Source organism: Falco cherrug, chromosome 8 (assembly GCF_023634085.1).
Source record: "Falco cherrug isolate bFalChe1 chromosome 8, bFalChe1.pri, whole genome shotgun sequence".
NCBI lineage: Eukaryota > Metazoa > Chordata > Aves > Falconiformes > Falconidae > Falco > Falco cherrug.
In genome coordinates, this window is record NC_073704.1 from 43,943,380 (window position 1) to 43,964,940 (window position 21,561).

General features: G+C 39.4%; 1 protein-coding gene across 10 annotated transcripts in view; it reads left to right on the plus strand.

Moving 5' to 3' along the window:
* MARCHF7 (membrane associated ring-CH-type finger 7) overlaps nt 1–21,561 on the plus strand; it is a 26,574-nt gene continuing 5,013 nt past the window's right edge. For 2 of the 10 annotated variants that reach the window (XM_055717487.1, XM_055717485.1), the window contains exons 1-9: nt 343–480; nt 5,996–6,152; nt 10,755–10,913; nt 13,058–13,229; nt 14,838–15,005; nt 17,571–18,368; nt 18,537–18,690; nt 18,943–19,112; nt 20,322–20,431. In XM_055717487.1, the coding sequence (XP_055573462.1) occupies nt 6,006–6,152; nt 10,755–10,913; nt 13,058–13,229; nt 14,838–15,005; nt 17,571–18,368; nt 18,537–18,690; nt 18,943–19,112; nt 20,322–20,431 (1,878 nt within the window). In that variant the 5' untranslated portion in view covers nt 343–480; nt 5,996–6,005. Of the gene's footprint in view, nt 481–5,995; nt 6,153–8,220; nt 8,301–10,754; nt 10,914–13,057; nt 13,230–14,837; nt 15,006–17,570; nt 18,691–18,942; nt 19,113–20,321; nt 20,455–21,561 lie in introns of those variants that run through there. The other 8 variants (XR_008733401.1, XR_008733402.1, XM_055717486.1 and 5 more) reach the window with 6 other exon arrangements.

Sequence of the window (21,561 nt, forward strand, 5' to 3'; positions counted from 1 at the left end):
TTTTTCGGATTATCTCCCTATTGCAGAGTGCCGTATTCGCAGTCGTTGCATCACCTCACAGCTGAGGAGAGCAGTGCTAAACGCACCTTGGGTCTCCCCCTAGCACCACCCGCTCCGTGCACGGCCCGGCAGCGCCCGCTCACCGAGCTCCCGCCGCCCGGCTCGGCCGCCCAGGCCAGGCGACACGACGCGACAGGACACAGCGTGACACAGCGTGACACGGCGCCGCCCTGCACCACGCGGCGCGCCCCCACCCCCGCGCCCCCGCCACCAAGCCGCTCCCCCGCAGCTCTCGCGGGAGCTGGGCATGGGCGGGGCGCGGGTGGTGATCGACAGTCGTGCAGTCTCGGCGCTGTCGCCATTGTGTTGCAGGGAGAGGCCGCTGGCTCGGCGTGGCAGCCTGTGGGCCAGGCCCGACTCGGCCCTTCCGGTGGATCCTCAGCTCCCGAATGCCTGCATCGTGAGGGCTGTGCCGTGAGGGTGAGTACGGGGGCTGGCGCTGCTGAGGGGGGGAAGGTGGCCCCACACAGTCCAGCTTGCGCCTGTGTGTGGGCCGGTGCCGGTGGCTCCGCGCCAGGGCAGGGGGGGAACCATTTTGTCTCGGGGCTGGCGCCTGGCTCCCCTGCCCTTCTCTGTGCGAAGTGCTTCTGACGGCCGCGGGCCTTCGCCGGAAACGGAGCGGTGTGGCACTCTGCCTCTCCGTACCTTTCCTTCCCCTTGAGGAGCCACTGCCCGGCGGGGTCGGGGCAGAGCGGTCGGCGCTGCCCTTCAGCCTGGTGCGAGCCCCGGTTCGGCGTTGGCTTGGAGGGCGGGCGCCGAGCGAGTGCGGCCCTGAGCTCCTAGCCGGCGCCTGGGCCTGGGCCTGGGCCTTGCTGGCTGGATCGCTCCCTTCAGGCCTGGGGAGGAGAGTGTGGCGCCCTCCAGCGGCGCTGCGAAGCACGTGTGGTCTGGGGCCGGCTGGCTCCGGTCTAGGGGAGCAGCCCAGCGTCATGGCACAAGCTGCTGCGGCATAGGCAGGCGAATGGCATTTGTAAACATTTTTTTTGCTCATGGGGCTCCTGAGAGGCTGTTTGATTTTTTGTCCGTCTTCCTTGATTGAAGGTTGAGAAAATAACGCGAACGAAGAATTGCGCAGACAGACAGAATTGCCCCTGAACTCTATCTTGTTTGTAATCAAAACATCATTGTGAGTAAACACAGAGGAAAGCACGTGATCACAGGTTGCTTGGGAGAAAGTCTCATGAGCAGTTGTACATGCAAAAACCTGTAGACATAAAAGCTCAAGTCTTAGGTAGGCCTAAGTGTCACCGCATAGTTCCAAGGTAGAAAACTGTAATTTAGGAGCTGGGAGTGAAGCATGTGCTGCTTTGTTGTGATTGAGGTTACAAGAATGCTTTAAGCTGATAGTAGAATGCATGGAAGCTAGTAAAGGCTTCTCTTACTGGTAGACATGACTACCTCATATTGCCCTTCATTTTTCAGTAGAGGAGGTCAAGGCAAAAAGATGGGAGGAGTGAGAGGTTTTAATTTGAAATACTTGCTTTTTTACCTTTTGAGATAACACTGCTTTCCTGCAAAGACTTCTTGGATCTTTTATCTCTTGTAATCTCTGTTTGTGGCTATGTAAGTTCTGGTTGATCTTTTTATAATGTAGTTGGAGGGATGACAGATCATGAAGGGCAGGACATTTGAGCTGTGTACTCAAAATAGGCTGTTCAGCTCCACCTCCCGTTGTAAGTTGGTCATCTGTTTCCCAGGTGCAACTTCAAATTTAAAGTTTGATTTCAGAACTTGGTTTCTTACCAAGTCTTGAGAGGCATCACATGTATCCCATATTCCAGGAGACACAAAAGTAGTTTCCAGTTTTTTGCATGAGATCTTGATTGCTAAGTTGCATAACACGGCATGAACTGATGAAATACGTGTCTTTGATGAGATGCTTCTCACTCTGATGTTCCTTCTCATTTCTCTGTTGTTGGATATCAGGGTGAGTAGTGTCAAAATGATGGAGAAGCCAGAAGTGTGTTTTGCCAGGGTAGTGTGTTGAGGTTGCTCAATGAAGGACACAGCAGTGGTGTCATATTTGAGTAAGGTGTTCCTTTCCTTTGTGGCAACAACAGGCTTTTAAATCACTTCAGGCTGCAACACAACTTAAATGTTGGGGTTTTTTTAAATTTGTTCCTCAAGTAATAGCATCACTATCCTCTGTGTAAATTGAGGTGGCTAGGTTGCCATTATCAAGTCATTGGAGCATGTTGATTACCACTTGTGATTTGTTGAATACCTGTGTGGGTAAACAAAATGTTCCAGGTTTTAATCTGAGTGTCTGAGCTCATTCAAAAAAACCCTTAAGATGCTGGTACTGTAAAAGGGTGCTGTTCTCATTCTGAAATGCCCTATAAAACCGTGATATTCCCCTTGCAGACAAATATTATTGTGGCTTTGATAATATATTCTTATTTATTGTGAGACTGCTGTCTTGTGCTGTCCTGTGTTCTGTGATAGCTTAGCATGTTCACCTTGACCACCTCATTGTATTACCATGATAAGCATAAGCCTTTTATGTGTATTGTGTGTATTGATTGTCAACTATGAAGACAGTTCCTTCTCAAGCTTTCAAGATACAGTGCTTAAAATGGTTTTCAAAGAACTCTGGACAAAAAAACCCCCAAACAACAAATCCCAAACCCAACCAAAATATAACAACCCAGAACACTTCTTACTAGTGTTGGTTAGGTTACAAAAGTTGAGATGCCTAGTATCTAGTTCTATCTATCTAATATTTTCAAGTCATGGCTCAATTGTCTTCAGTTGCAGATACATGGTTCCATGATTTTTGCTATTCAGATTCAAAGTAAATTTGGATGCCCAGAAATTGAAGAGCTCTTGGAGAGTGTTTTAAAAAACCTGATTAATCTGAATGACATGCTTTATGTTGCTGAATCTTTATGGAAAGGCAAAGATAAAATCCAGTTTCCTCGGGGAGAGGTTCTTTGCCTAGACCACAAAGCCTTTTGTTTTTCAGTACCTTTCCACCTCTGCATCAAACAAGGCAAGGTTCCTCTTGTTAAATGCCTGTCTTACGCAACTGTGATTCATCTGTATAGCATATCCTTCTCATTTGCTGGCCAGGGCCAGGACTGCAGAAAAAATGTACAGTGGTATTAGAGAAGTTAATCATAATGTGTATACATAAACTGACATATTGAATTTTGGATTTTCTGATGTTCTGCCTTTATCTTGTTTTAACATGTTATTTGTGTGTAGTTTCTGCAAGATTTCTTTACTTAAAATATATAGACAGCATCATTCTGACGTTCAACTTGAAATCACAGCCTGTGCTAATTTACAAGATTAAGTTGATTGGCAACATTGTCCTCTTGGGGTTACCACTGGAGGAGAAAATTAGTTTTGTGTGTTTTTTTGTATTTGTAGAAGCAATCTGCTAATCTTGGACTCCGTTTCAGCTTCTAGAGATAGTTGGCGCTGGTGTTCACAGTCTTCCACCCTGTGCTTTCCTATCTGAATGCTCTTATTTTGTCTGTTCTGTGGATGTGCATAAGCAATTTTATTATTATTAAGTGATCTCTAAATTAGTCTTGAAGTCCTTATAACTTCTTATGTCTCTTTCCCCTGCTCATCTGGAGCTTCCGATAGGAAGCTTCCATTTCTTATTCTAAAACCTTTGCATATTCTACATATGTCCGTGTTTGACTTCAGTCTATGTTACTTAACTCATTTGGTTCCATGCCTGTCTGAAGCAAAGTGATCCAGAGGCAGAATGATGCATAATGAAAGCAATAATGTTGGCACTCTTTTGTCAAGTACTTAATAGTACAGAATTGGATCTATTATTCTATGTATCTGTCCTGTATATTTTGTATTGGCATAGAAGTTAGATAAACAGTGCTTTGGATGTCAGACCTCATCAAGACCTACAGCTGTCCTGTCCAGCATATGGCCTAGTCTATATTACTGTGACAATTTAGCTTCATGCGTGGCAGCTTAGAAGTACTAGACTTGCAGTGCATGTTATGGCAGATTACATCTTAAATTAACCATCATTACACTGTCTTATCTAATGTCACAAATAAAAAAAAAATATTATTTTTACATTTTATTGCACAAATAGTCCACTTGAAGTGGCATAGCTTAGATTATTAGATTTGATCATACTGAATTTCTTTTAAGCTTCCACAGTTGACAGTGTTCTTCTGTACTTTGGAACACTGCTTAGAGCATTCTGACTGATACAGCTGTATTTACAACTTTGAGAATTGCACCCAATTGCTCAATATTTACTTAGGAGTTTAAATGTGATCTGTGAAATTTAATGAATTAATGATTTCAGGTTCCTAATCCACAGTTAGGAACATGAGAATTTCAAGATTCCTGAGCTGATCTTGCTTAACTGGTGATGTCTCTGGCAAAAGTGAATGGGTTGCTAATGTCCGAAGCATGGTCTAGAAGCTGGTGGGCTTCTCCATAATACAACCTCATAGCTTTTTTGTACATGAATGTAAATTTCACTTAAATCTGATACACATTATGTGGTTTTGTTCCAAATAATAAAAAGAAGTTAAAAAAAAAGTCTTACTTGCAAGATGAAACATCTAGGGTACTTTGTGACCTGTGTTGTAAAGCTAGCAGCTGAACATGCAGCCGAACAGTCGTTAAAAAAATCTTCCATTAAGAAAAGTAACCTCAGCTATGCAGCTGTTTGGGCAGTGGAGTTGTACAAACTAGCTTTTACTAGGTAGAATATGTAATGCAGCATGACTTTCTGCTAAGATCAAAGTCCTGAGTATGTGAACTCGAAACCGCAGCCAGACCTGAGGTACATTGGGATTGATGGAGCAGCTTTTCACAGGCTGTTACTGATGAGCATGGCTGAGGTGGGAAAAAACCAAGTGCTTTATTGATTGATGATTTTTTATTTCTGATAGAGCTTATTCCCATTCTCAGGAGGTTATACCAGAATTAAAAGTGGTTAAATGAAAGATTGTACCACTTCTTCTAATCAACTTGTGCCGTTGGCGTTCTCGGCCATCTGTTCTAGAGTGTTAGCTGTCATGCTACTTTTCCTGCACCATACCACTGAGGATACTGCAGTTCTCTTAAATTTAAGTGCTATCTTTTGTGGTCTGGTATTGTCTGTACCATCCTGAGGAGGAGGAATCTGGCAGTGTTAGCAAACCAGTCAGCTAGCTCTCTGAGGTTTTTGAGTAACATTAATTCAAGATAACCCTTCATGGAGTTGTATAATGGCTCAAATTGGAAGGGACCTTAAAGATCATCTGATGACAGGAATGACTACAGGGTCAATTCTCATGCAGAAAAGGCATGAACATTTATTTTGAAATGCCTAGAAATACCAGTAGAGTGAATAAACCCTCAGCGACTGTAAGGTAAATGTATATGCCTGTGAGACACCATGTGCTCTTTTGTATACATTATTATTAATGGGCGTTGTCTTTGGAGAAGTTAAATATTTCTTTGAGGCTGGTAGTCTGCAAATGTGTGTTTTTCACAGGAGGGTGAAATTTCGTAGTTTTGACCCTGAAGAATAAGTCTGTGTGTAGTAGTTTCTGCAAGTGTTGAGATGCAGTTCATTAACAAAAAAGTAACATAGGAATTTAGGAAATCTGAGGGCTCTTTTCCTGGCTCATTTTGTGTTAATATTAGTGCTGCAGAGTTCTTAGGGGAGTCCCACTTGTAATATAATAGCAAGAATATATTGTAACATAATAAGAATAGCAAAAGGGGCTATGTTGCTAGTTTTCTAACATGGAATGGGAGGAAATGTAAAGAAGAGGTTGCAAAAACTAGGATAAGAAATTGTTTCCCCATCTTACTGATGCACAGTCAGACCATAGTGCTGTGATAAATTTGTATCTTGTGAGTCATATTTATGATGCACTCAGAATGACTTGTGCATGTTTTGCGTGTAGGTCCCTGCTTCTAAAAAAAAAATAATCAGTGTGTCCTTATACAGGATACAAAGAATGGAGTCAAAACCCTCAAGAATTCCTCGAAGGATATCTGTTCAGGCCTCCAGCTCTTCGCTAGGATCTAGGACGTTGACTGGGAACAGTTTAGCTGGTGCATATAGTGCAAGAGAATCTTCATGGAGATTAGAATCTGGATACCAGGTAATGTGTTTTGTCTATTTCTGTAAAGTATAAATTAATTTGTCTGGTTTTCACCAAGAAAAACCCTAACACCCAGACACAGCACCCCCCCCCCCCCAAAAAAAAAAAAAAGGGGGGGGGGGAATAAAAGGAAAAGTCCCACTGAGGACCTTGCATTTGTGGAAAAACTCCAAAGATTAATTCTAAAGTACAAGGATTTAATAACCAGGCCAATTACAGTATTCTGCAGTGTGAACTGGTAGTTCTAGGTTTGCCATCTTTACCTGCTTTTGTTTGTAGCTGCACCTTTAAAAAGCAGCTGTTCGATGAATGAAGGGCATCCTGACACTTAAGGGTCTGTTTTGGCACTAGTCACTGCAGTCCTAAACCTGGGTAAATGGGGTTTTCAGTTGAGGGGAGGTGAGGATTTTGTTTGAATTTTGATACGTGTAGCGCATTACACTTCATGTGTAGATGATGCAAAAAGTACAGGAAAATGTTGCAGCTGTAAGAGTGACAGTAGGCTGTAATGTTCTGCAGCATCTAGGTTTTTTGTGAAGGTAAGAAGAGGACCCGTAGGCTTACATCATACTTCCTGTCAGTACATTAATACAGCTAGGCTTTGTGTGTAGTAGACAGGGTTGGGGTGAAGGCATTTGCTGCTTTACACGCAGTATTTTACACTAACCAAATTGCTTTTGTGGGGGAAGGGAGCCATGCTAAAGAATAAGACTTCACACTCTGCAGGTACTTTCACTTTGAAAAGAGTATTGCAGGAAGCAGAGATTAAACTACTTCAGCAGTTATTTTGAGCACTTGGAAGCAACAGGTGATTCTTTGGCTCAATTCTCTTACTACTTTGTTTCTGCTCCTTCAGCAGTTCTTACCTCAATTTTGGGCCTGCAAATGTAAGCTCATCCCAGTCTTTGAAATTGCAGAAATGTAACTCCATGGTTAAATATTCATAGTTTTTTTGATAAAATGGTTATGAGTTTGGTCCCTGCTGACAAGCTATCTGGGACACTGTGTTATATAATGCCTTTTCTAGAAACAGTTTTACAAGTAATAGAGCATTAATTATTTTTAGCACAATTACATGTGTATGTGTTCTATTTTGCCATATCTAGCACACGTGTTGTTAGTATGTAGGCTACAGGGAGCATGTAAGGGTCGTCTTCAGTCATTTTTGCTTTTTGGATTCCTGCACATTTTTCACTGGCTGGCTGCTCAGCAAAACCAAATCAGAGTCTTACTTTTTTTTTAGGGGTTTATGGACCCACACAGACACAAGAGAGTTATGTACTTTACATTATTTCATTTATTACATGAACTGCAGGGTGTTTACTGCATATTGTCTTTTATTACATGAAGTGCAGTGTAATCAGTGCACTGTGTATTATCTTTTGACTATCTGCTGTTGAACGAAGTGCTTCTAGTCTGAGGACTGATCTTTATAATGCTTTCCAGTTAAAACAGAAGGGAAAATAATTGTGTAGAAGATTTATGTTGTATCCCTTCTTTGCACTCCCAGTTCATAGAAGAAGGTAGTCTGAGAGCTTGTTACACAAGACTAGTGCTTAGTGATAAAGGTTTAGGGAAGCTTCCTCTCTTTACTAACCTTTGGTACTTAAAGAGGTAGTAGGAGCAAATTCCATTACTACCTGCAGGATAAGATTACAAGTTGGTGGAGCAAGAAGAAACATAGTCTAAACAAGATTAAGTTCACTCATATAGGAATGAAATGGGCAGGGCTTTTTGCTTTGTTAATGCATGCAGAAGCCTACCATATTAAGAGCTGCTTCAGTTCCAAATAATTTAAAAGATTTGTCATTTAGAAGAAGAAATTCATGACTTATCAGTAATACTTTGGATATATAGAGGAAAGAGAACTTTGAGACTTGGCTTTTTAATATAAAGCCGTTTATGCAGCTGGAGTCCATACTTGATTATAGCTTCACTCAAAAACTTTCAGGGGCAGAACCGTCAAACTTTAAATATGTGGTTGTGGCTAGGGCTAACAGCAACAAGGCAGGTTTCTATCATGTGGGTTTGTTCTACTTCCCTTTCTCTTTTTTTTTTTTTCATATAGGCATGAATTCTTGTATAGTGTACACTTGAGATCAGTCTTGGTAGTAGTCGCTGCTCATCTGAGGAGGCATAACAAGCAGGGTAATTCTTAACTAATCTGATATATGTGACGTAGCGTTGTTTCTAGGTGACTTAGAATATAAAAATCAGTGTGATGGTATGAAGAAAAAAATTCCTATGGTTTATGATGCAACGTCATTAACCATTTTGTGAGAAATTAAGTGGAAGTTGGTTAGTTGGTTTTCGTTTTCTTTGTTTTAATGGAGTGATAGGGCCAAGTGTGTATATGTATAAATATGCATATAAAATAGACTTATATAAATATCATAAATACATGTAAAATTACACATATGTAAATAACAACGTATAAAATTGTTTTGCATGTTTTCCTGATTACATTTTTCTGCTACTGAAAATAGATGTCAGAAATAGAATATCTAGTGTAATGCTTTAATTGTTAAGCTCTGGCAAGGGATGGGACGTACTCTAAGTTTGTTTTGTTTCAGATACATCAATTAGATTGAGCTTTCCTGATGTCATGCCTGATTGTCTACTTTCTCTTAAAGTCATTTTTTTCATACCCAGTAGGTTGCTTTGGTCTTGGGACATTTCTTAAAAAAATGAGCACAGAGCAGAGATGCCACAGCTACCAAAAGCAGCTTTGGCATTAGAACCATACATGGTGTAGTTCCATGAACGGGCTTTTAGTGCTGTGCTAGTGTGAGTGTGTTGTTCTTGGATTAAGATCTTTACTGTGGTGATCCAGACACTTAAAATAACTCAGATCTTCAGAATCTAACAGCTGGAGAAAAAAGAAAAGTAAATATTTCAAGATCAGTTAAGTCTGCAGGTATGGCTCATATTAAGAAAATTTTAAGAGAGCTTTACTTTTTGTCTTTAAAATTATGTAGTCTAGTGCCTATGGGCAGACTATCCAATATGAAATAATGCAGAAGCCTGAGGAATCCTACTGAGACTTTGAAATATGAGAAAACTTACTGACTGATACTTTATTTTCAGGTTTAATTTTGCTTGTGAGAATGATAATTGAGTGTGAATATTTCTTTAGCTTTTAAAATCTTAATACTACAAATTTTAAGAAGTGGTGACAGAAGCTACTGTAGTTGTATTAATAGTTCACAGGAAGCAGGTGGACAGATAATCAGAAACTGCTTAAGTGTAATAAAATTTAGATTTCTGTTTCTATGAATTTTACTAATTTAAATGATTATTCTGTGGAGCAAATTAAACTGCAGTGCATCTCCTTAATTATAATCTATTCATTGAAATTCAGTGAAACTAAAAGTATAGAACCTCATCCCTTAGATTGTCTTAAAGATAAGATAGATTTGTATGTTAGACAGTTCCCGGTTTTATTGTTAGAAACTTGCCTGTGTAGCCACGGTAAAGATTAGGGCTTCTAAATATCTTGGAAGAGAAAACACAAAAAGAACAGTTAGTGTCACTGCCCTGCAGACATCAGACTTCAAATAATTGGAGCATTTTGTTCTGAGGTAATGCAGCAAACGTTTATTTGCAGGACTGTTCTGCCAAACAGTCTTAGCTTGTTATGTGTATCAAACTGTGGATTCAGTATCTTTGCACTGTGTCTGAAATTAGTTACTGAAACTGTTTATTTTGTAAGCCCAAAGTGGTTTTGTACCCGGTGCAGTTTACTGGTTTATGATGGTCTTCAATGTTAGTAATTTAGGAGACAAAAAAGTTTCAGTTTTGTAGTGAAAGATGGAAATTATTTTTTCGCTGATTGCATGAAATATAATTGGAATAATAATGACTAATTTGCAAGACTTCCCTACCAATAGGACAATGATGGATTATTAGAGTAGACGGCAGAGAAATAAAAAACTTAAGCGATGATAAAGGAAAGTGTTTAAGAATTGTAGAAGATAACTGTCATTTCAGTAGTGTGGTATTTTTTTAGAAATAACTTGATGACATAGTTTACATTTGTTGTCCCATATATTTTACTAGGACAGATGATGCTCCTTTTGTAAAAATAATTATTTTAGTAGGCCCAAAACGTGACTTTTCTTCTTCCCCATGTCTTTGCACCTGTTCTTTCATGTATTAAAACTGATGACCAGGACAAGACAGATGGCTTGCTTTAGTGGCCAAAAAGGCACTTTTGCTGCGATGGAGATTCTTCTTCTACCTGTGTGGGTTTTTTTACTTAACACTTGAAAGTGAGGTCTGTAGTTCTGCCCCGCTGCTGGAGTATCTCAGTTGGGGTAATGCCTCAAAAGCCTTTACTTCAACTTCTTACTGTTCACAGTCAAATGACAGGATGGATAAAGGAGCTGATAATTGCTAGAAAGTAGTTTAAAAAGATCTTTCCTTTTGCCAGTGGTTCTCTCATAAGCCTGTTTCATTTCTTCTTGGGTATCCCTTGAGGTTTCTCCTGAAAGATTTCCAGATTTGGTAGTGCCTCCACTTCCCTGTATTTTCAATATTCAGATCAGATACCGAGTTCATTTTGAGTTACAAGATGCATATGATAAGCATGTTGTTCTTCAGGAATCCAATGTATTGAATAGTTCCAGTAGAGACTGGGGAATCGGAGAAACAGACACCCATGAAACTCCTTGGAAGCTTACAACGTCCTCTCCAACTCGCTACTCAGGGACACTTGATCATCCACGTTCTGGAAGATTTTGGGGAAGCAGAAGCAGATTGGTGAGAACTGTTCATGTGTAATACTTTTTAAAAAATGGCAACAACAACAACATAAAATGCAAGGTTTTACCTTAGTCTTCCTAATCTGCAAAGCTGCTAGCAGGGGCTCACTGTAATGTTTCTAGGTAAGTAGGTGTTACTAAGTCAAGATGGACGGAAAGCAAGAAGGTTGCAGTGTTAAGAAATTAGATGATGAAAATAATAATGTATATTTTTTACTAATAGTTAAGAAATAAAGTGAGAGTGGTGCTGCAAATACCAATTTACAAAGAAAAAATCAGGGTGATTAGAATCTCATATGTGTTGTAGTCCTACAGATGGCAAAATTAATGTTGTTTGTACTCTGCTTCTTGCATCAGGTTTCTAGGTGGTGTGGTTTTTGGATGCTGCCAGCTTTGTGAGTTAACACAAAGTTCATGGGTTTGGACACCTGCTTTAGAAAATTTAACTGTGGAGGAGTAGTTCATAGTCTGACTGTATTTACTTGCATGCTGCTTACAGCGTACTGTGAAAGAAAATGGAGCCTTAACTGTCACCTGACTGAGATCCAAGGCTCAAGCCTCAACAGCTTAACTGGGCTCCAGAATGTGCCTTCGTAACTTTTAGTTAACTTTAGTTACAAAAAAGTAGTTTGCTGCTTTGCCGTGCTTATGCACTGTAGAGGGACAATAAACCACTTTCAATTGCAGTAGAAATATTAAGATGAGAAAAGCAGAGAACTGTGAGGATGCTTGGTGGGAAGATACTGAACAAGTGAAAATTCTGCTCACTTTAAAATGGAAAGATGTTTGGGTCCTTAAGAGTGCTTTCACCTTAAATAGATCTTTGTTTTCTTAGTGTGATTTAAAGGTGACGACACTTTGAGATAAGTGGGAGGGAGAGAGGAACTGTTGTGGAGTTGCTGGCCTTCAGGGGAAGTAGTGGGAGATGTCTCTACATGTAGTTGAAATGGAAATAGTCTGTGGTTCAATTGGCCTACATATCTAGTCAAGTTGGTGCTGTAGAGTTTTCAAAATGGTATATTTTTTTCCCATTAAGGTTAATTTTTCTCTTAGATTAGGTTCTAATGCAAGTGAACATTGCAGAAGACACTGTTGAATCTTCTACTTACCAAATATCAAATTATTAAAACATAAATTATATTTTAAACAGATTATTCATGAGGGAATTTGACCTGGTTTTGTACTTGGTTTGTGATGTTAGTTTCTGTGATTCCCCATCTGTCTTTCATGATGGCATAAGAGAAATACTTAAATCCTCTTTAGTTCTAAAGACTAAAACGTTGTGGCATAAGCTTAGTAGAAAACATAACAAAATAAAAATAAAACACAACTAGAACATCCACTGTAATTTGATTGATCCTTAAAGGATCTTGGTTGTAGGTGCTTTCTGGAGCACAGACAGCTTAATTGAGCTTTTTGATTGAGCTGAAGTTTTTAATATCAAAAAATAAACCAAAACTATTTCAAATAGAAAATTAGTGCCTTGGCAGCAAGTGTCCAGACTAACAACTTTACAGGCTATCCCAACTTTTTAAATTTTTATATTTTTTTTTTTTAGTACTAGTTTCTGAAAAATGCTTTATTTCAGTGCTGTACACTGCAAAAATCATTTTGTACCCATTCTTTACTCTGAACTGATTCAGTTGCACTTGAACTTAATGTAATCAAAGTGTATCTAGTCTAAACAGTTTGCTAGAAGCCAGAGCTGACTCCTTAGCCAAGTGTATTTTAGGTTGGTGAAAAGTAAGCTGAATTAGTTAAACTGTTAAATAAATTAATGAAGGTGATGAGTATTGGCCATTTCTGGACAGCAAAATTATGTTTCCGTGGAGATCTGTAAAGCTATATTTGATCATGTTTGTAGCATCTTGCAAGTCAGGAATATCTTTTTCCTCTGTAAGCCACATCTATAAAGGAAGAATAATGCTGATTGTAATAGAAACTGGCTTTTGCTGGTAGGACTGTATTGAGTAAATCTGGAAATACTGGTCAAGCATAGATCCTACATTATTTTTAAATAGAAAGGCTTTGCATCTTAAAGTTGTTCTTTACTATTTTTCTGAGTCTGTAACATTTGTGCACTTTTGTTAGTGTAACTATATCTGAAATACTGTGTAATTTTTTTTTTTTATGTTATTTCAGTCTACATCTTCTTCCGCTCATTTTGCATCTGGGTGTTACGGTGAGTCTGAGAGAACTCAGGGAGCATATTCAAGACTGCATAGCCAGCAGCGAGATAGTGATTCAAAGAGACCTAAGCTATCTTGTACATCTACCTCTTCTGTGAGAAGTAATGGCTTGACTGCCTTTTCAGGTGAGAGGTTGATTACTGGAGCTGAGTTACATGAAAATTTTCTGAGTAGCAAGATTAGGTTTTATCAAGTTTTAAAAGACTTTATTTGAAGTATTACACTTTTATTAATTTTAAAATCCTATGCCTTACAGAAGAGTGTGTTCACAGTGATAGCGGTATCCAAAGTACTGAGAATGCTGTTAACATGGTCTTTTGAGAACCCAGTTGTGCTTATGTCATTTTAAAATTATTACCTGTACTTACTCCGTTTGCTGTAAAGATGAACTTTGTGGCTCAAATATGTCTTAATTGGTTAAGATTTCAAAGAAAGAATGAGTGCAGCTGCTCTTACTTTGTGAGTCAAATTGTGTTGGTAAACTGATGTGTGCCAGGGGCAGCAGAAAGGAAATCTTTACCTTGCTTAGCATTGTGTTCCAAGAAGCATAGTGTCATGGTTGGTTCAAGCACTGTTGTTAGGGGTCAGGGTAGAAAAAGTTATTTTTTAGCAGGGCCTAAACTCACTTCTATAGGCCAGGCAAAAAGAAACTTTCTATGCTACGAGCTCTTTCAACAAAAACTGAGATTTTCATTAAAGCTGTAAATAAGTGTATGGTATTGGATAGACATAAGTTAAGCAGTATGCTAACAAAAGCCTAAATGTTAGGAAATAACAGTCAGAAACTTACATTGAAAATATTTCTAGAACAGTATTTTGAAACAGACAAATAGATCCATTCAGGTTACCCCTGTGAGTATGGATCGGTGTTCTTTTTATATCCCCTTTTGGAACCATGCAGCCATCCAAATAAAAGCTAAAAAATTCTTGCTCAAAACACAATATTGTTGATGCTTTCTTACTCTTTGCTAAGAAAATGACTGCCATTAACATTTGTCATTATAGTGTAGGACTATTTGTCTTTCCATTTGTAGATCGGTTGGTCGTCACACTGCTGACCATTGAATGCTTAAATTTGGGTTTACAAGTTAGCAGTAAAAAAATCAAAGTAGATTTTTCAGAACCATTGAAGAACACTATTTTGAAACAACAGTTTTGTTCACAGCTGAAGTGTGTACAGTTCCCTATTTAGTTGTTGTTGCTGTTAACAAAAAACAAGATCCCTTTTTAAACTGACATGTTTTACTCTGCAATATGAGCAAGAATAGTATTACTCATTGTTCTTAAAGTTGTGTCTAAGCTGCATTTATACCTCTCTGGAAAGTGTATTCTAGGAGCATTTAAGAAGCATCAATAGAATGGCAGCATTTACGAAGTCTTAAGCTGCTGTGTTGCCATATTGTGAAGCCTATTTAATAACTAGCTACCATTAGAAAGCAAGATGCTATTTCTCTTCCTTCTCCTATCTTGTATGAGTGTTAATGGGTCTGACTCTTCACAAAAGTATTATTACTTTTTTCCAGTTCAGCTTTCAGAACTCATTCAAGTGCCAGAGTCAGCAGAGTGCTACTTACTATTGGCTTTATGTTGGCAGCTGGCCACCTGATCAGCTTAGTGGTATTGTTAAACTCACCCTTGATACGGGTGTAACCAGAATGCATGCTTAAGCACCAGTTTTAATTTTTTTTTTAATTATTACAAAACCAGGGGATTTACTTACTTTTTCTTTACAGATTCCTCTTGGAGGTACAGTAGGATTCCTAGATCTTCATCAGTGATGCTTGGCTCCCTTGGAACTGAGCTAGTGAGAGAGCGAAGAGAATTAGAAAGAAGAACAGATCTCTCCGTTAATAACCTGGTGGATCACAGCTACAGAAGCAGTGACTTTTCATCTTCAACATGTATGTATTGTACAGCTGAAAGCTTGTAAACCCATAGCTTTCATGTCTGTTAGTTTCTTTGCGTGTTCTTTTAATATTTTCTTCAAAACACAAAGCCAAAAGTTCTATTTAATTTTAAGGTATCCTTTTAAATGAAGTCCATTGGCCACTTTCATGCACTAGCTAAACTGTCAAAGGATATATGACTGGTCTAGCTTGTGGATGCATTCAGTTGTAAGAAAATGGCATCGGTGTTTGCCACTGTAACTGTGTGAATAGCCAGTAAGTGTCGTCTTGTTCATCTTCAGATCTCTTTGTACTTAGGTGTAGGAAAAAAAATAATGTTATTTGATTGTGGAAAGGGTTTTCACAGAGGGGCCTGTATCATATTCTCTCTTTCCATTTGGGTTCGCAATTACAGAAGATAAGCAGAAAAGATAAAAACTAGTTGCAGATTTCATCCTGAAGCTTTACCTCACCAGGAGAGTATATTTTAATGTTATCATGGTCTGTGTGGACAGTTGGAGTTTATCTGGTAGAACCTAATGGGAGAAATGGATGGGTGGACAACCCTGCTTTGTACTGTCTGTGCTGCATTTCTAGCAGTAGTGTCACTGTTCAGTTCTCTAAAAAGACCTGTGTTCCCTGCTGTGTAATCAAAACCATATGGCAGATGCTTCTTTAGTTAGTCTGCCAGATGCATAAACCTCAACTTCAACAGTAGAAGGTGGTTGCCATGCAGAACTGTTCTGGGGGGGAAAAGAAAAAAACCCAACAAAACCACCCACAAAAAACCCCACCAAAACTACAGACACTGAAAGCTTCAATTCTAGAATGCGTAGAGAAAGGTTCTGCCTCCTAACTTAATTTGCCTATGCTTGTTAAGTAGTTAAAATATTGAAGAAGTTTCCCTTCTTATGAGGTTAGCGGGCTCCAGCAGCTTCCTCCTTCCCTCTCTATTCCGCCACTCCCCCCACATCTAGCCATTTGAAGGAAGGAGACTAGCTCATGTTAGCCTCCTCAGCTGCTTTGTGTAGTGTTAACTACAGCTGGATGCTTCTTAGTGTGTTGAGGTACTTACATGGTATTTACAGGAAATATGCTTATAAGAATCATAGAATGGTTTGGGTTGGAAGGGACCCTTTAAGGTCATCTAGTCTGACCCACCCTGCAGTGAGCAGGGACATCTTCAACTAGATCAAGTTGCTTTAGAGCCCTATCCAACTCGACCTTGAATGTTTCCAGGGACGGGGCATCTACCCACCTCTCAGGGCAACCTGTTCCAGTGTTTCACCATCCTCATCGTAAAAAAATTTCTTCCTTATATCTAGCCTGAATCTACTCTCTTTTAGTTCAGAACCATTACGCTTTGCCCTGTTGCTGCAGGCCCTGTTTGAAAAGTCTGTTCCCATCTTTCTTATAAGCCCCCTTTATATATTGAAAGGCCCCAATAAGGTCCCCCCAGAGCCTTGTCTTCTCCAGGCTGAACAACCCCAACTCTCTCAGCCTTTCCTTATAGAAGAGGTGTTCCATCCCTCTTATGACTGTTGTAGCCTCCTCTGGACCTGCTCCAACAGGTCTGCATCTGTCTTGTACAGAGGATTCCAGAGCTGGATGCAGTACTACTGGTGGAGTCTCATGAGTGGAGAGACGGGGAGAATCACTTCCCTTGACCTGCAGGCCACTGGGAAGCACTGGGTGATCAAATGTACAATTAATAAGCAGGAGAGGACACAACAATGTGGTAATAGTTACCTAACTGACTATAAGTACTCGAGGTGGAGAGCAGGTGGGAGTATTAATCCAGAATGATTGAGCCTGGTGGTGTTTAAACCAGCTGTGTAGCTGAACATGTGAACTAACTTAGTTCTTGCATTACTTTGATAAAAACAATAGGTAGATAACCTTTTTGGGCTGGAGTAGTGGAACTACTGTATTTCTAGGATTTTTTTAATTTTTGAGTTCTTGGTTTAAAACGTTGTATTAGTAAATACTTTTAATTTAGATAATGCTCAATTTCTGTAATCCAGAGTCAATATTATGCTACTTTTAAGTAGTGTTCATAACTGCAGCCTTTGATGTGCTTACAATGAGAAGAGTAAGGGTAGCTTGTTCTAATAGGTGGGGAATACACTTGACTTTATCCATGCATTTGTTGCAGGTGCTCTGGCATCTGCTACGTTGCTGAAACTTTAACTTGTATTTCTCAGTCTACAGGCAAAGTGGACCTTAATAGTATTGTGTACAGTTTGCTGTTTTTAACTCCGGTGCTGTTCTTATGTAACTTCTGACAAATGGTCAGAATTTTCATATTCATGTATAAGAGAGAGAGAGTCATACCTTAATAATCTGAAGATCCCAGATGGATTTACCAGACTGAAACCAGCCTAGGTTTCAGCTTAACTTTAGAATTCTGGTAAGTAAATTTAAATTTAATACTGCTCTGGAATCTGTCAGGTTTGAAAAAAATTTGAGTAGGATCACAAAATCTTGAATTTCTGCATTTACACAGTAGAGTTATCCATCTGGATTGTAACAATTGGAGGACATCTTGTGATGGTATTTTCCTCTGCTTTTCTGTAACAGATCTTCAAGACAGGCCTGCCTCTTCATATGCAGAGGGAGCAAGACCAAAAGAGAACTCATTAAGCGCTTTGAGGCTGAATGCATCCATGAACCGCCAGTTGCCTTCTGATCATCGGCCATCTTTTTTCAACAGAGACTCTAACATGAGCTCTTCAAGATCCAGCTATTCTTCAAGACAAAGGAGAAATGAATTGGAGTCTCCCCAGAGGAGCATGCAGCCAGCATTTTCTCTTGCTGCCATGAGAGATGAAACTCCTTCTTCAAGTGGTTCTGAAAGGGTTTTATCTTCTCAGAGGTCATTGAATGAGCCTACAGCTGACAGCGAAGGGAGGCGCACAACCAGACAGCTGCTATCTCGTTTAGCATCTAGTATGTCATCTACATTTTTCTCTCGAAGGTCTAGCCAAGATTCATTGCATACAAGACCATTAGGCTCTGAAGAGTCAACGGTCCCAAGAGTTCAAGCTTCTACTCTGTCAAGCAGTAATGGAGCTGCAACTCCGTTGTCCGAAGTTCCAGGACTTCAGACATCTGAAGCTTCTCAGGGATTTAGTTTTCTTAGGCGAAGATGGGGTTTATCAGGAGTTTCACAGAATCATAACTCAGATTCAGATGGAGAAAGTTACAGGCCAGACTCTGAAAGTAGGAGCACAGGATCCTGGTTATCATCATCTCTGAGGAACAGATGCACACCTCTCTTTTCCAGACGAAGAAGAGAAGGAAGAGATGAATCCTCAAGGATCTCTACCTCTGATACAACTGCTAGATCACAACATGTCTTCAGAAGAAGAGAGTCAGGTGAGGAGACCTCTCTTGAGGCTTCAGATAGCCCTCCTCGGGCTTCTGTTAGCAGACCACCAACACCTGCAGTATCTGGTATTCCTGCAGCTACTGCCTCCCCACCACATTCAGCCCACAGTAGGAGAAGTTCTGGAACTCTGCCTGGTTCTCTCTTTCGCTTTGCAGTGCCTCCAACATTAGGAAGCAGTCTGTCTGACAATCTTATGATAACTGTAGATATTATTCCCTCTGGCTGGAATCAGTCTGATGGACAGGAAAGTGGCAAGTCTAAAATACCACCTTCAAGAGATCCAGAAAGGCTCCAGAAAATTAAAGAGAGGTAAATTAGTATGTTCTTTTGAGATAAAATTCACCTGACTTAACATGAGTTTTCTGTAACTGTGATGTTAAAAGGAAGCTTTCCTTCTAAGAAGGTGGCAACTGAGTCTTGTTGCCTGTGTTCTCACTTTTGTCTTTAGAAAAACTTGTTTTAATCCTTGTAGGTGTTAGAACAGTTTAGTGAACAGAATTGTCATTATAAAAAGTCTTACATTAAATGTGTCACAGCACTTGTTGATGTTTCTTCCTGCAGCCTGCTTTTAGAAGATTCTGAAGATGAAGAGGGTGACTTATGCAGAATCTGTCAGATGTCCTCTGCGAGTTCTGACAACCTTCTAATAGAGCCATGCAAATGCACTGGCAGTCTGCAGTATGTTCACCAGGAGTGCATGAAAAAGTGGCTGCAGTCCAAGATTAATTCAGGTAAAACAGACTCTGGACCAAGGTAGATTTCCAGTTAAATTGGGAGGCTTAATATTAAGGGTAGTCCTCCTGGTTAAAATTATTTGAAAAATGAGCAGCTGGGGACAAAGAGCAGTGTGGCACTTCCAGACTTGTGTGTCTGTGCAGTTTCTCATGTGATTAGTTCCAAGAACTGTATTTGTCATTTAAAGGATCATGTTTCTGGGTTTGTATACTAAGACGTTAGAAAAAATACAATATTGCAGAAGTGTAGCTTTAGAACTACTTACCACTTTTCTCCACCCTTCCTCATGTATGTGGTTCTAATTGTTAAGACTTTTGTAGATGTGCTTGTAGCAGAGTGATAGGGATTTGAAAATCCAAGTGTTTTTCTACTGTAACTGTACTTGAATCTTTTTTTTTTTAAGATACTAACTCCTGTTCAAGTCAGTTAAAACTACTTATTCAAAACAGTGCTTCAGACTGCGTATAGATTTTTTTTTGAAGAAATACTTCAGAAATTGCACACTGTACCAATGTTTTTGTAATAAATTGATTGACCAATTTATAACTTATCTATAGTATTTTTAAGACTCAAAAACAGGTGGCTTGGTAGCAGACAGGAAAACAGTGAATACTTTTTATCAAAGGAAGGTGCTAGCACCTGTTTACTTTTTTTACTTACTATCAGAGGACCCACATCAGAGTAGGGATGTATTAGAAGCCTCAGCCTGTCAGAGAAATTAATTTGCAGTATTTAACTACAGAAGATGTAAATCTACCACAAACTTGCTTTGTTCATCTTGTTGCTTATTAGAGCAGTTTGTTTTAAACCTGGTACTTTAAAGCAAAGGGTTACTCTGACAATAACTTTTAAGCTATTCCAGTATATTTATTACTACTTTTGTGTATATTTGGATTACACTGTAGCATTCAAACAGCCCAAGCAGCGATTTTATGTCAGGCTTTCAGTAGGAGACGTTTGGTGTCCAGAATGAACATGAGGCAAAATATGTGGTGTTGGATAGAGAATAAACATTCTGTAGCATTTAAGTTCTGACAGTAGCAGATAGTTACTACATTTGTTTTAGAGGTTTTCTTTTCTTCTAACCTTGCTCTGCAAAATAAACTCAAATATTAAGTTACAGTTTGTAATGCTTGTGTAATTGTTTCCTATGTTGTTGATTGTTGCAACTTGACACTGACTTTCCCCCTGTCCCTCCCCACCAGGTTCTTCTTTGGAAGCAGTAACAACTTGTGAACTGTGCAAAGAGAAGTTGCACCTGAATCTGGAAGACTTTGATATTCATGAACTCTATAGGGCACATGCGAATGAACAAGTTAGTATATTTTGCATAATTTGGTAAGTGTTGTTTTAGTGCTGGGAGGGTGCTCTTCTTTAGAGAAGGGAAATGCATCTCCTTTTCAGAAGGACTGATATGCACATAAAGGAATGTCAACATGGAACAGATTTTTCTCCTCAGTGTTCAGAGAAATTCTGTCTTCCTCCTGTGCTTCCCATAGCTGAGCTTTCAGTAAGTGTAATCTCTTACCCTTTTCTTAGGTGCAGATCTGTCATCTAGCTTTGCAGTCCAGTGTCTCTTGATACATAGGTGCAGTGAGAATACTAGTATGATGAGATTGGATGTCACATTAAGTCATGAATTGTCTTTGCTTTTAGCCATCTTTTAACACGCTAAAGCAGTTGGTTTAAACATACCATTTAAAAATTCTTCTGTTTCATCAGAGTGGTAGAAACTAACCTCTTTTCTAAGAACTTCCTGCTGCTCCCTGAAGTCCTTTCCTAAATCAAAAATAAATGCATGCCCACTAGTATTACTCTCACTACGTAAAAAAATTATCCTAGAACTACTGGATTGTGTAGTGTTTAAAACTGAATAAATAACAAAAATCTGGTGTTATTTTAGTGAACTTTATTCAGAAGGTTTTCCTTATTCTCTGGGTTGTGTTCTGTGGATATAGAAAGACAATGAAATTTGCCCGCCTCAGAAATCGAAAGAAAACAGAAAATTACACCAGTTTTGGGGCCAAACGTCAGCTTCTAATTCTCTTACTATTTAGAGTAAGCTCTTACCCTAGTACTGTAGTTCTGTCACTTAGGCTAGACTCTGAAAACTCTTTCCTGAGAGTGCCATCATCTTCTGTTTTAGCACAACTGGTTGTTCGTTTACTGTCACTGTACTTAGATAGAAATAAGAACTTTGAAACTTTTTTCCTAAGGAATTGAGACTAAATGATCAGATCAGCAGTAGCATTCTGAAAGTTTTTATCTTAGGAGGGAAAATAATTTCTCAAAATACTTAAAACATCACAAGGTTCTTTAGAGTATTTCCCTTTATTTTGGCTTTCTGTAAAGTGTTGTGACCATTGAAGAGAAACCAGCAAAATTTGTTGGTTTTATTTTCTCCAGTGGTATAATACTCTGATTCTTAGATTCCTTCCCATGAAC